Source organism: Rousettus aegyptiacus, unplaced genomic scaffold (genome assembly GCF_014176215.1).
Source record: "Rousettus aegyptiacus isolate mRouAeg1 unplaced genomic scaffold, mRouAeg1.p scaffold_m13_p_1, whole genome shotgun sequence".
Lineage (NCBI taxonomy): Eukaryota > Metazoa > Chordata > Mammalia > Chiroptera > Pteropodidae > Rousettus > Rousettus aegyptiacus.
The window spans coordinates 81,275,372-81,288,066 of NW_023416284.1; the positions used below are offsets into that span (position 1 = coordinate 81,275,372).

General features: G+C 36.1%; 1 protein-coding gene across 2 annotated transcripts in view; it reads left to right on the plus strand.

Annotated features, from left to right (window-relative positions):
• The window catches only part of F13A1 (coagulation factor XIII A chain), a 168,052-nt gene that overhangs the window by 76,891 nt on the left and 78,466 nt on the right, over window positions 1-12,695 (plus strand). For both annotated transcript variants that reach the window (XM_016160997.2, XM_016160998.2), the window contains exon 7: window positions 750-857. In XM_016160997.2, coding sequence (XP_016016483.2) covers window positions 750-857 — 108 coding nt within the window. The remainder of the gene's footprint in view (window positions 1-749; window positions 858-12,695) is intronic.

Sequence of the window (12,695 nt, forward strand, 5' to 3'; positions counted from 1 at the left end):
ATTTGTGTGGACAACTGCAAGATTTCTATATTCAGGAAAATCTTTAGTAAAGTGCAATACAATATAGATGAAATCTTCCCATTTTGCCATTTTTATTACTATTTTTTATTCCTTTTTCAAAAATACTGGTGTTGCAAATGGCTAGCAGTTCTCTTGAAGGAGATTAAGCTGACTACAAGGCTGTTCCCTTCATAATATAAGCTGCTATCTCCTGACTCCAGAGTCCACCTTCTCTCAAAGAGGGAAAACCTTAGGCAGGCATTTACTACTTGAAATCTCCTACTCTTTCCAGTATGTGGTATACAGGCCTCAAGTACCTTCCTGTGATATACCTGAGAGCCATTTATTTTCTGAGCATACAAGGACTCATGATACTTTTGAGGTCTCAAGATTTTGGCTTGTCTTTGGTCAATGATTCATTGCTTTGGGCACTGGAGCCAATATGTTGGAGAGATCATCTAAATTAACTTGTACAGTTTTCTCAGGAACTTCAAGTCAGTTCTTGATCCTTGAGTATATCAGTTTCCTAGTACTTCTGTTTATATTTTTAGTTTGCTTTTAAATTCTTGTTTATTTTACTAAGAAATAAAAGAGTATGCCTCCTTCGTACTAGAGATTATGGGCAATTACTATATGAAAAACACACATTTCTAAACATTAAGTTGTGATTTCATTTTATTTTTTGCCAGAAAGTATTTTGCTTGTAGAGTGGACATTAAGCAGTTTCTTATTTTTTCCCCTCCAAACAGTTTGAGGATGGCATCCTGGACGCTTGCCTGTATATGATGGACAGAGCACAAATGGACCTTTCGGGTAGGGGGAATCCCATCAAAGTCAGCCGCGTTGGCTCTGCAATGGTAAGCAACTACTAGTGATTACAAAAATCAAGAACATGTCATTTGCCTCAGTACAAATGCCAGTTCTTTAAGAGCTGTTGAAATTGTGACTTAAACTTAGTAAACTCTTATTTGTCATAGCCTGAAATTCTCTGCTATAAAACAAAATTTTTATATCAGTATTGTAGGTTTTGGAGGGGGCTTCAGACAAATGGTAATAGATGACATGATACTATAGACCAGTTATTCTTAAGAATCTCTTGCCTAGGGACTGAGGAGTGACCATGACAAAAATGTCAGTGACTATAATCAATCAAGCAAGCAAACCAATGAACTTCAGGGAGCACCCAAAAAAAATATGCAAGACACAGCTTTTCAACATTTTCACAACCACAGTAAGAGTAAAGAAATAAATGACTCTATCTAATTTTAGTTTCTATTAAAATAATACCTCACCATACAGCTGATGAAATGGGTTTTTATTCTTCAATCACATGAGATAAGTTGGGTGGGTATTACTTATGCCATTTTGCAAGTTAGGAAGCAATGACATCATCAGTGACAAAGCTTCCTCTAGAACCCAGGTCAGCTGACTCCAAATCTAGATATTTTCTACCTTTCATGCTGCTCTTTGTAGGAAATCTTAAAACATCTTTGAGAATACAAAGATCCTGCAATGCAATAACTTCCTAGGAGAGGAGATAGAGTCCATATAAGTTGGAAAGCTGGGAGGTTTGGCATGGGAGGTGAATTAAAAGTGATGCCCAGGTCCTCTGCAGTCCTGGACTGGACTGTTATACACGGCATGTAGGTCTTGCCCTTTGAGCACAGAAGCATACCAAAGCTGACTCATGACCAGAATATTCCTAAAGATACATTAAGCTAGGTGCTATTTCATTCCATTAAAGACTGAACCACAATAAAAAAAATCCTCATATTACTAATTTCCTTAATTTTTCTTTAAAAAAAACTTACTCTTTATAAGAATTTTGTTTTGTGAGTTTTGTTTGAGCTAAATAAAATCAATCTTTCCCAATTAATCAATATTAAACTGAGAATGATATGAAATGTAATTTCTGGTTATTTTCTTAATAACTAAACTACACGAGAATTTAGAAATAGTAGAGCTTAAAAATAGGAGGTAAAAACTAAAATCAAAAGTCTTTTGTTTCCTGTTGTTAATTTGCATTGCATAATGAAAAGACAATTCTAAAGAATTGAGAAATTTCTTTATAGAAATTATAACAACATATATTAAACCGGCAGTCCATCACTATTTTTCCTGTTTCACTGACAACATTCCTCTTTTCCTTTTTCTTTTAACATCACCATGACAGGTTTGCAGTGAGAAAGGAAGTGATAGCTAGCAGTGGTTGAATATAAATTAATTCCTTCTTAAGCATTATAAAATAGCATGCTCATCAGCCTAAGCTTGCTCACACATGGTGTTTTTACTAATCTAGAAATCACTGCCTAACACAAGCCAAAGCAAGAGAGAAGCAAACATGAAGCAGCTAACCCAATACTTTCTGTAGTGGCATCTGACCAAGTAGAAGCTATTAAACCTTGAATTAAGCATATAATCATAATGAAAATTGCCTTGAAATTTTATTAATACAAAAACCTATAAAGTTCAGTTTTGAAAATCTATAACCCGATTACAAGATTTACAACAAGACAGAACCTGTTTGGGGGATGGCTTGGTTTGGTTTGGTTTGGTTTTTGGAATGGGAGGCTTTAGGTGTTAGGAGGCAGAAGCCCCACCCTGGACCATTTCAGGGCAATATTTCTATTTTCACCACCAGCGTTGCTTACATACACAAAATACATGATTGATAGTTTTCAAAACCCTTTCACAACAATTATCTCCTTTAATCCTTAAAAGAGCTCTGCAAATGCTTCCAAAATCTATTCAGTTATAACGATTTAAGAAACTAAGATATTAAGCCTCCAAAAATCAATAAAAAAAAAAAAAAGATGGCACCTTCAAAAAAAAATTAACTGCTTTCTGGTCATTCAGGTACTTCCTTTCTTATTCACAAATCCTGGAAACCTGTCATGAAATTGCTAAGTGAAGTTAAGCAACGATGAAAACAAAACAAAAAAAACTATCAAATTCTCAATTAAAGATTTTCTTCAAAATGTGAGATGAATTTAGAGAGCCTGGAAAGAAAGTTTTCCAAAGTTGTGAGTGTAGCCAGAACCCTGACTCTGAGACAGGTTGGGCCAGTGTATGTGTTCTCAGGGGGCTGTCCCAGTCCACTGGAAGAACAGAGGCCATTGGAGGTTGTTTGAGGAATTCTTTTCAAATGTCTCCCCAGTCTAGTTATTAAGGTTGGAAAATCCCTTCACAGGATACAAGAACTGAAACAGAGATACATTGTAACACATAAATTTTCTGGGAGGGGTAAGACACTAGCTTCAATTCATGCCAAGATGAAAGTGATGAGAGGCAGAAATTTCCTGGGAGCAACTGTCACCAGGAAAGAGTGGGGATGAACGGCCCAGCCCTGGCTGGTCACCTGGAGAAGGTAAAGAGGCAGGAGTAGAAACCTGAGGCCCCAAAGGCAAATTGGCTTACTGTGGTCATAGCAAAGTCTACCACTGAAGATTGGCAAGGAATTTACAGAGATTAAGTAGGTACATGATGCTAAATGAGCACAGTTAATTACTCAGGCTGTGCAAACTTTAATAATAATAATAATAATAATAAACGTGGATGTTAAGTACACAATCTCCAGATAAAAATCATTACTTTCCAGTGTCTATGACCTGGGTTCTTTTTTTTTTTGGGGGGGGGGGTTGAGGGAGGAAGGGGCTGTCCTGTTGCACAAGAGAATGTTTAGCAGGATCCCTGGCTTCTACCTAAGAGAGGCCAGTAGCATCTTCTCCATACCAGTTGTGACAATCAAGAATGTCTTCAGGCACTGCCAAATGTCCACTGGGGGTTAAAAATCACCCCCAATGAGGACCACAGCAGTAAACCCCTCTATGGCTCAGTTTCCCTGCCTATGCAATGAATATAACCCTCTCTTCTTGCCTACATAGAGGATCTGTCTTCTTACCTCATGCAAAGCCTGCTGGTTTTCATTCTGCAACTGACAAGAAAGTGTAGGCAGTGTTGTATGGAAAGGGCCATGGCTGGTATCAGATCAGACCTCTCAGTTCTGACTCCACCACTTACTTACTATGTGATCCAAGGCAAATCACTCAACCTCTCCAGGCCTTACTTCATCTTTAAAATGAAACTTTGTCCCTGTACTCAAACTGCATTTGTTATTCCAGGTGGCAGGAAGAACATTTTTTTATTCTTCAGAACAATGCTCTATATATTCAGTATTTTATTTCGTTCTTCTTTTACACTGCTGTTACTTCACTTTGATGTGAAAATTGGAAAAGCTTATGACAATCTGGACAGCTTTGGGCTATTGGATTCTCTCAAGGGGGAAGAAAGTCTAAAAGTCCTGTAATTTCATTGTTTTAGGATTGGGTCTGAGTTAGTATCACCTTATATAAATTACGTTTGATTTAGACTCTTCTAAATACTAAGTGGTAAATTTTATCAAAGCTACTCTGCAGATTGATATAAAAGAGAGAAAAATTTTAAGAAGAGAAAATTATAAAACAGAAGGAACTTGTCCAAAGCCACACTTTCTCTTTTAAATTATGTTGCTTAATGGCCATTTTCTTTCCATCACTTATCTGATATGACAGTACCCCAAAGATGATTCCCAGGAAATTTTTAGAAAGAAGCTTTGTGCTATCTGAAAACTTATCTTGCTCTCAGGACATTAATGAAGAAATTTATCATTGGACCTGGATTACCATGAAGAAATCAGATATGGACTCTGAGCTGCAGTCAGAGTATCAAAACAGTTGTGTAATGCCATGTTGTGACAAGCACTGCATGGTCTTGGGGAAAGGGGAAACAGTGACAATAGCCTGGCATTACTGCTGAGCGGTTACCTGTCTGTGTCTGTTTCTACCCCATGACTGATTGGATCTGGCAGCTAACAGAGGACAGGGAAGTTGCCCAGGGAGGCGCACTGCTGCTGCGATGGCCGCCATTGCTTTTTCTAAGCTTATCTGCTTATTAAGCAGATACTGCTTGCTTAGTCACTGTGAAACTACTAAAATCTCACCTTGGTGCAGGTTTGCTCCTTTGGCTTGAGACTTTATCAATAGAAGATCTGTGTTGAAATGCACAGAGAATCAGTGCATGGGATCTGGAAAACTCTCCAGGGGTTTTCTAGGCGTAGAAGCAGAGGCTCTTAGAAGTGATGTTGCTCAGCAAATAAGTAGCTGAGCTAGAACTAGATATTCTCCTTACTCTCAGATCATATTACTTTAGAGGACCATTACCAACATATTAGTTCCTGTAACAGAATTACTATGCCAAATTAAGTAGCTGTCTCCCAGAAAAAGAGAACCCAAGGGAATGGGTCCAGAGATAGGTGAATTTTAAAATAAGGGAATATGTGAAGAAAGGTATAAATTGGAAAATTCTGGGCCCCTAGAGAAAGAGTTCCCAAAGAGAATTAGGTACCAAATATGATTCGATGGTGGTATTGGTGGTAGTGGTAGTAATGGAGGTGATGATGGTTATGGTGATGGTAATAGTGATAATGGTAGTGGTTATAGTGATAGTGATTGCTCTAATGATGCTGATGGTAGTAAAGCACTCAATATGAACTTATTCATTCAAAAAGTATTTGAGAATCTACCAGTCTAGGTCCTGGGGTACAATTAAAAACAAAACATAGTTTCTGCCTTCACAGAGCTTTGACTCTAATAGAGAAGACAGACTGGTAATAGAAAATTTCAATACAGTATGGCAAATTCTCTGATGAAATAAACATATGGAAAAGAAAATCTCTCAAGTTTTGCTCAGAGTTTTCCCAGGACTGAACACTTAGCCTTAGTAGGTATTGAGATATTGACTAAGGGGGTAGAAGAATGGCTGACAAAGGCCCATAGCAATAATAAACGATGCTATTATTCATGGAAACCCCTTTTCTGTGGTGGAAATTACATGCAAATAACCAGTCACCAAAAGCACTGCAAGGAAAAGTAAACCAAGATAATTTTTTTCTCTGGGGGCTTATCGGATTCAATTATAATAATCTTTTAAAGGTGACATTTTTGAGAAATTTTGGAAGGAAGGAGAGAAAAAAATGTCAATATAGTTACATATTTTAAAACTCCATTCTTTATACTGTTGCCAGCCTGAACTTTCCTGCTTCCCTTGAGGTATTCATGTTTATTTTTAGCCTTGGTCTTTTGCTAATATCGAACTACAATGCCATCATTAATCCCCATTAATACCCTGTTCTGACTGTGCCTTTTGGGAACTAACTCAAGATTGAACTTTTTTTTTAACCTATCGATGTTCGGTATACTCTCTAGTGTTATAAAAAAAATATTGAACTCCAGCTAATAAATCAAACTGGCCACAACTGGAAGTAGGTCCCGAAGTTTCCTAAGGTCCAGCACAAGATGAATGACTATAGACCTTTGAGATAAAATGAATTTGGGGGTTCTGATCCCTAAGCCTATCTGATCTCATAGATAAACTAAAAAAAAAAAAGTTATTTTTTGCTTTCCATGCATGAAAAAGACAGTAATGCCATCACTCCTTTGATATTTTGCCAAGCAGCTCCACGGAGACTTACTACAAACTCATCTTTTTATTTTCCTTCAGTTATTTACTCAGACATCTTATGGAAAGCTTTGCATTCAGCAAACTTCTCTTTGCAACATACTATTATGACTATTTAGATTATATTTAAAAATTCACTTGGGTTAGTAATTCTACCCCTCAGTCATCTCAAATGAACATTACAGTCAGATATAAATACATGAAGTCTACTTCCTCATCATACAGACCAACCACAGCACAGGCTCCCAACAATTTTATTTTTAAAAAACAAAACAAAAAATTTTAAATCACTATCCAGTTGCTCCCTAACGCAGCTAAAATACCTTTCTTGGAGTGAACAGTCCTAGAGAAATCTGAGCATCCAGATTCTCAGTGTCAATTGTTTTCAACCATTTCGTCACTGAGGAGCTTTTTCACATTTCCCCATTTGGAAAAATTTAAACTATCAAAAAAACATGATTATGTAATAATAATTTGTTTCCCCATTCTTGTGTCAAAGATTCATATCATTGCAGATCAGAACTTCTAATGGTGGTGGCAGTGGTGATCACCACCACCCGCTAATCAGTGGCAGTACAACCGAACATGATTTGGTACCACCTTTGCAAAGGTAACCATACGGCTTCCATTTGATATTGTGGAAGAATGTGAATGACCCACACACCTGCCTAGGAGCTAAAATCTCCAGGCTAGTGACCATTGCCAGCTGTAGGCTCCAAGATGGATTTGAGTCTCTATCCAGAGTTTCTGGGTCTCCAACCCAATAGCATGTTTTATTTTAACTTGTTATTTTCTCTCTACATGATTCATCCCCAGAAATATCACTTTGGAATAACAAAAAACACTGGAAGCCTCTAACCTTTCCACTGGTAGCACATCTCAATCAGTTAGGGGCTCCCAGTGATGGCAGCTTTAGGGAATCTGCTGGTTAGAATTAATGAAAAATATTATCATAGTCCAACAGAGCTAAATTATCAAGTCTAAAAAGATTTTTTGAACCCTTAAAGTTGGAGTTTTAAGATATCCCTAAGCATAGGAGACATATCTTCAGGTAAGGAAAGACTGAAGGAATGACAAGTGGAAGGTACAGAGAGTCAAGACAATCTCTAGTACCTTTCAAATTAAATGTAATACCATAGGGTCAGTTACTCAGTAGAGCTTTTCATTTCTGTTTTTTTTAAAGAATTTTTAACAATTAAGAAATATATTGCGAGTTTGTGGAAAAATAGAATTTACCTAACAGAAATTGTTTACATAGCCAATTTTGAAAAATTATATTCACTTCATAAATAACCAATGTGCAGATGAAAAGACTGAGCTATAAGGAAGTTAAATGACTTATCCAAGGCCCCTGGTAGAACTGGAAATTAAGCCCAGTTTGCCTGATCCCACTGGTTCATATGAAATATTATATTTTCCTGGATTTGTCCTCTGTCTGTCCTCTCTTCACATCACATGAGCTCTTTGGATACAAATACAATATTTTTTACAAGCTCTGTCTGATTCAATCCCTCTCTTTTAGGTGGGGGGTGGGGAGAACGGGACAATGAACTGCTCAGACATCATTTTTCTCTGTTATGGTAAAAGCCAGCAGTGTAATAAAGTTTCCATTTGTGGGCAAACAGCTTGGTTTCTCAATTATTAAGTTTACATTTCTTATGCCTGTTCTCTCCATATTTTTGGAGAAAAACAGACATTTATTACAAGCTATCTCTTGAATGTGATAATCATCGTCAATCTAAATGTCTGCTTTCCCTGAATTGCTTCCTGGAATGAGGTTTCAATGCTACATCTATTTTGTAATCACACAGGCTATTTCTAAAATATGGGATCTTTTCAGCACTCCCTCTAGGCTGAGCAGTCGGGCTGCTCTCGTCTTCTGGGCAGATGTCCCCAGGATAGACAGAAGGACAGCAAAGCCAACGTAACCTTTTACGATATGTTTTCAAAGCCTTACACACTTTGAGTCTCACTTCTCACTCTCTTTTCTTCCTATCTCTTCCCTTGACATCCTCTTCTTTCCTCTTCCTCTACATTTTTCCCCTTCCTATCCATCCATTCTTTTCATTCAAAAATTTTTGGAAGGCTGTTCTACACCAGCCCTACACCATGCAGCATGATATAGCAATGAAAAAAGGCAGATGACATTTGAAAAGCTTAAAATCTTGGTCTCTCTCTCTTTTGATCCACATTTGGTTATTTCTCTCTCAATTGTCACTTATAAAATATATTTTGACCAAGTAAGAATCCTCAGTTATTAAGGGAGATAAAGTTAATAATCTCCATTTTTAGTGGTTTTCATGAAAAATGAATTTAATTACTAACCCCTGCCAGAGCTTGTGTCATGTATCTATATACCAAAAAACATTTTCATAACAGTGGATATATGCTTCATAATATAGGTAAGGGTTAATTCATGTTTTTTTTAATAATAAAAGTAAAATTTACACACAGAGAAATGCAGAGATAATAAATGCTAAATTCAGTTAGTTTTGACTAGGGCAATAGCCACCCCAACCAAAATATAAACATTACCATCAGTTCAGAAATGTCTTTGTGTTCCCTTCTTAGTCAATCCACATTCCCATAAGCAATCGCTATTCTGAATTCTTTCAATAGATTAGATTTGCTTGTTCTAACACTTCACATAACTGGATACATACAGTATATACTACTTGGGGCTGACTTCTTTTACTCAATCAGTTGTTGCTCATGTCTTTAATGTTCCTGTTAGCTGTTGAGTAGTATTTCATTATATTCTGTACTACAATTTGTCTATCCATTCACCTATAATAGACATTTGAGATTTTTCCAACTTGGGGCTATTGTGAATAATGCTACTATATACATTCTTGTATATGTCTTTTTGTGTACATACATTTCCATATCTCTGGGATAAGTAGCTAAAGGTGGAATGCCTAAATCATAGGATATGTGAAGTTTTAACTTTATAGGAATCTACTAGTGTTCCAAAGTGATTTGGACCATTTTATATTTCTAGCAGTAATATATAAGAGTTTCAGTTTTTACACAACTTCACCTATTTTTGTTTTGCTCAACCTTCTTTATTTTAACCATTCTAATGTGTGTATAGTGGTATCTCACTGGGATTTTAATTTTTATTTTTTTCGAGTCTTTGCCCATTTTCTTATTGGATTGTTTGCCTTTTTATTATTGAGTTGTAGTTGCTCTCTCTATAGTTTTCATATAACTCTTTTGTCAGATATGTGTAGAAGATATTTCCTCCAAGAATGTGGCTTGTCATTACTTTTTCTTAATGGTATACTTTAAGAAACAAAAGTTCTTTAATTTTATAAAATTCAATATTTTAAAAAATTTAAGAAGCCTGTCTAGGAAATACATTATTTCCACAAGACCGTGAAGATATTCTCCTGTACATGTTATGAAACTTTATAATTTTGGCTTTTATGTTTATATCTATGATCTGTCATGAGTTATTATTCTGTGTGGTATAAAGTAAGGGTCAATGCTTTTTTCACCACTGTTTATCCATTTGTTCTAGCACCCTGTATTGAAAAACTTGTAAACTAATTTGTTGAAAAGACTTTCATTTGCTGAAAGGACTGTCATTTTTCCTTATTAAATTTCTTTGGTGTCTTTGTTAAAAATCAAATGACTATAAAAGTGTGGATCTATTTTTGTGGACTCTCTAGTCTGTCCCATTGGTCTATTTATCTATCCTTATAAATCATATTGTCTCAATTACTGCAGTGTTATAGTAAATCTTCAAATCATATAATCCACCAACTTTGATCTTTTTTTTCAATATGGTTTTGGTTATTCTAGATCCTTTGCATTTCTATATAAATTTTAGAAACAACTTGTCAATTTCAACAAAAATGACTGTTAGCATTCTGATTAAGCCATTTGTCCCGATCTAGTAAAAGGTGGCCTATACCACCTTCCACTATGTCCATTCATTCAGCAGAACTTATTTAGTGCCCACTCTGTGCTAGCACTGAGAATACAAAGTCAAAGCAGTATGGCGCCTTCCTTACTTCCAGGAATGCACATATGGTAGTGGGAACAAAGCAATCAATCAATGACACAAGGTGATGCAATGAATAGACTAGTGTTAAGCAAGGAATACTATGTGAGTGAAGACGTTCAAATTAAAGTGATAGGCAATGATTTTCAGAATGAAACCATCTGAGTTTTAAAAAATCGTTAGGCATGTACCAAGTAAAGAAAGGGTTTGGGTCTGGAAGGATATTCCAGGAAGACAGGATAACAAAGCAGCCTATTGTTAAGCTCATCACTATGAAAAGCCAAGGAGATTATAGATGACTTTCTTTTTCTTTGGATCAGGATCCTAGCTATTATAAGTGTTAATGAAAGTCCAAAGAGAATGAAAGATGAGGACCCAGGCAAGGGAGGAAGTAGAATTCTTACTATTCTAATTCTTTCTCTTGTGCGTATTTCCTGGGAGGCTTGCCCATGGAATAACCTGTCTAGGAGTACTTAATCTTCAGCTCATCTTTCCTCCTATCCTCACCACATAACTTGAAAAATGGCACAGCAGGCACAAGAAACAGATTTCTACAATTCCCAGACTAATGAGTTTTCGAATTTTACATTTTGGAATAATTTTCTCAAACAAATATCAATCAAACTCAAATATATAAAAGAGAAAGGTAGAACTGTTGTTATTGAAGAGGGGGGTGCCCGAATCTCTCAATACTGCCATAATTCAGTCATCTCCTTCCCCACCCCCTAAAACAGTGACTGCTAAGGTTCTTTTACAGAACCCTGGAATGTTATGGGCACAATTTGACATCTACTATATGAGTTCTACCTACAATTTAGATTGATCACCACCAGACTATAGCTGGGGGATTATGGTTCACAAAACCTGGAAAGGATCTTATTCAAGGAATAATTCTTCTCCTTTCCAAACTTAACTCTTCACATTTGAAGCTAATTCATGTTACCCCAAATTTATATCCAATGGTCTTTGAGAAACTATTATAGACATGGTTAGGTATAAAATTATATACTATGAGGGTTACAGAAGTCCTAACCTTTATGAGAATATAACTTTTAAGAATGAAATTTAACAGATTAGGTTTATAACAGAGAAAAGTTATTTCATTACAGCCATATAATATGTGCACATGGGGTAAGAAAAATACCTTTACCTTTAAAAAGAAGCAGAAAAAACAGTGATTATGCAAAGTTTAAAGGTGTGTGCTATAGGAAATTGGAGAATCAAGAAATGTTACTTTTTTTTTTCAATATAGAATTAAAATCTGCTCAATCTCCCAACCAAAACTGGAGAGAAGTTCAGTGTTAGTCATGCTTTAAAGCTCTCCCTGCACTTTGAATTGCACAGGAACCCAGGGCTTATTCTGACCCTAGGTTGAAGTCTACTTAGTGTAACTCCAACGCCAGGCCCTAAGGTCAGAGTAACCACTCCGCTGGCAGGAAGCTCCACTTCAGAGCCAAGCACAGGCCAATCTTTTTACAGCCATCTTATTTAAAGGGCCTTCCACCAAAATGAGTTCTTTGTTTCTTGTTATAGCCTTCGTTTTAAAGTCTATTTCATCTGGTATAAGTATTGCTATCCCATTATTTTTTTTTTCATTTTCATGAAATATCATTTTCAACCCTTTACATTGAGTATGTCTGTGTCTTTTGATCTGAAATGAGTCTCTTGTAGGCAGCATATATAAGGGTCTTGTTTACTTATCTATTCAGCCACCCTATGTCTTTTCACTGGAGCATTTAATTCATTTACATTTAAAGTTGATAGATGTGTAGTTATTGCCATTTTATTATTTATATTTTCAAAATTTCTTCTTATCTTCCTTCTTTCCTTAACATTTCATGTAATACTGGCTTCATGGTGATAGCTTTTTCTTGTCTGAGAAGCTCTTAACTGCGCTTTGATTTTAAATGATACCTTTGCTGGATAGAGAAATCTTGGTTATAGATTACTGCTTTTCATCATTTGGGCTATTTCATGCCAATTCCTTTGGCCTGCAAAGTTTCTGTTGAGAAATCAGCTAAAAGTCTTATGGGAGCTCTCTCGTAGGTAACTTATCACTGACTGGGTGTTTTTTTGCTACTTTATCTTCTATATTACTGATATGACCCCCTGCTTTATCTAATCTACTCTAATTTTCTCTAATGTATTCTTTATTTCAGTAATTGTATTCTTCATTTCTTACCAGTTCTTT